We start from the raw sequence: 2,792 nt of genomic DNA, 5'->3' as shown, positions 1-2,792 counted from the left end.
TATATATATATATATATATATACACACACATATATATATTGTTGACACTCTTAGAATTTTAAAAACTTTCGAGAGAATGAGAAATAATTCTTTTTTCTGAATACAAGATCTTGAAGCTAGAAATAATAGCAATGTAAACATTCAGTCAAAATACCCAATTGGATAGAAAATTTCAAACCCTATATAACATGCTGTTCTTTATAGTTTTAATGCTAGTATGGGTGGGATGGTTTTACAAGAGCCAACCAGGCCGAAGCCTGCACCAGACTCCTGTGACTGTTTTGGCAAGGTTTTTACAGCTGGATGCCCTTCCGAACACCAACCACTTTACAGTGTGCACTGGGTGCTTTTAAGTGGCACCTACACTGACAGGGTCACAAAGTACTTGCAAGACAAAAAAAAAAAAATAAATATTAGCAACGGAAAAAGTATTAGTACCAGAGGGCAATTTTTGTAAGCAACTTAACCTGAATGTATTGTTAATTTGTTCTGAGAAGACCTCTCATACAGATGCACGGTGCTAAGAACACACATGTATGCATATCATTAGCAGACAAGAACTGTCTGTTATGGGCAGTGAGAATGTGCCACATCACGTAATTTCAGTATATGGCACATTCTCACTGACAAGTCAAGACAAGGAGACACAACATACTCAAGCTCTCTCTCCCTCTCACACACACACACACACACACACAAGCTCTCTCTCTCTCTCACACACACACACATATCCACAATGAGCTTCTTTCAGTTTTAGTCAACCAATACTACTCAAAAATTTGTTCAGCCTGAGGCTATAAAAGAAGATACTTGCCCAAAGTGCCATGCAGTGGGACTGAACCCGGAAACTTGTGGTTGGGAAGCAAACTTCTTAATTCCACAGCTGTGCCTCTTTCTATCAGACAGTAAAGTTTGATAAACTCGATTCTTTTATTTTTTTTAGTTGTTTCCGTCATGTGACTGCGGCTATGCTGGAGCACTGCCTTTAGTCAAACAAATCGGCCCCAGAACTTTGTAAGCCTAGTACTTATTCTATCATTCTCTTTTGCCGAACCACTAAGTTACAGGGATATAAACACACCAACATCAGTCTCAAGTGATGGTGGGGGACAAACACAGACACACAAATACATACATACAAAAATACATATATATATATATATGACAGGCTTCTTTCAGTTTCCATCTACCAAATCCTCTCACAAGGCTTTAGTCAGCCCAAGGTTATAGTAGAAGACACTTACCCAGGGTGCCACACAGTGGGACTGAACCCAGAACCATGTGGTTGGGAAGCAAGCTTCTTACCACAGCCACTCCTGCACCTTGATCTAAACAAAATTTTTTAAATGGTCATGAAAGGAACGTCTTTCATCATAAGTCTGCTTGGTCTGGGCTGGCCTGTGGTTAAATGACAACAACATAAACATTTTATTTTATTTGTGGAAACTTATTGGTCACCAGAAAGAAAAGGTGATCCGTCACCAAGAGGTGGAGGTGCGATTAATATAGTGAGGAGGTGGAGGTGTGAGATTCTTAAATCAAAATCCTAGCAGACTTACCAGAATGGTGGAAAGCACCTGCACGGCATGCAGCCTTGTGAGCGGTGACATAACAAGTCTCATAGAGAGCAGCTTCAGGAGAGATGGTCTGAACTGCAAAAATAGACAACAAAAAAACAACCTACACTAAAAATTTAACAGCAATGATTGGCAAGCACAGAAAAGTGATGATGATGATGATGATGATGATGTGATGATGGTGATGATATCGACTCCTTACTTGTTTTTCTAAAATGCACCATAAATGTTCAACAATATTGAGATCTGGGGACTGTGGTGGCCAGATAAGATGTTCAACTTCACTAGAATGTTCCTCGTGCCATTCAGTAACAACTTTAGCTGTGTGAATTGGTGCACTATCATCCTGAAAGATTGCATTTCCCTTTGGAAACAGTTCTGCAACCATAGGATGAATTTGATCAGATAAAATGCATAAATAGTCTTCACTATTAATTCTGCCATGAAGGAGAACCATTGGGCCGGTGGATTTCCAAGATATAGCCCCCCAGATCATCACAGATCCTCCTCCATGTTTAACAGTTGGAAGAAGGCAGTCTGGGTCAAATGCTTCTTTTGGCTGTCTTCACACATATACTTGGGTGGTGGTTGGAAATAAGGTAATGGATGACTCATCTGAGAAAATAACATTCTTCCACTGCTCTAGGGACCAATTCTGTAGGTTTTTACTGCACTCTAAACGCTTTGCAACATTTGTTTTTGAAAGTAGTGGTTTTCTGATTGCAGCCCTTCCATGAAATCCAGCTTTGTGCAGCTCCTGACGAACAGATTTTGTGGAAACTAGGTTCTTGAGGTGGTCATTAAGCTCTGCAATAATTTTGCGAGCTGTACTTTTGTGATCCTTTCTAACAATTCACATAAGAATCTGACGGTCCCTATCTGAAAGTTTTGGTTTTCTTCTGGAGTTTTGTTTCAATGAGGAGGTTTCTCCTTCTTTCTCAAAGACTGTCATTTCTTTCGAGACAGTACTTCTTGATACACCAAACATTTCAGCTGTTTTCATTACGCTAGCACCTGCCATATAAGCACCAACAATTTGACCTCTTTTAAAGTCTGATAGATCTGTCATTTTAATGAATTTTAATTACTTTAGCAAAACATATTAAGCAATACTAATAATAAATCAAAAAAACATTCATGGTTTTATAGCTATTTCAAAATTATGATGCTAGGCGTCTCCATTATTTTGTCCAATTCCTGTATTTGAAAATTCTT

General features: G+C 38.8%; 1 protein-coding gene across 3 annotated transcripts in view; it reads right to left on the bottom strand.

Moving 5' to 3' along the window:
* LOC106882355 (cleavage stimulation factor subunit 1) overlaps positions 1 to 2,792 on the bottom strand; it is a 59,503-nt gene that overhangs the window by 26,602 nt on the left and 30,109 nt on the right. For all 3 annotated transcript variants that reach the window (XM_014933009.2, XM_052977016.1, XM_014933008.2), the window contains one exon: positions 1,560 to 1,652. In XM_014933009.2, the coding sequence (XP_014788495.1) occupies positions 1,560 to 1,652 (93 nt within the window). The remainder of the gene's footprint in view (positions 1 to 1,559; positions 1,653 to 2,792) is intronic.

This window comes from Octopus bimaculoides, chromosome 26 (genome assembly GCF_001194135.2).
Source record: "Octopus bimaculoides isolate UCB-OBI-ISO-001 chromosome 26, ASM119413v2, whole genome shotgun sequence".
In the NCBI taxonomy this organism is placed as follows: domain Eukaryota; kingdom Metazoa; phylum Mollusca; class Cephalopoda; order Octopoda; family Octopodidae; genus Octopus; species Octopus bimaculoides.
The sequence above is the reverse complement of the archived record's forward strand: the minus strand, read 5'-3'. Positions and strand labels throughout refer to the sequence as shown.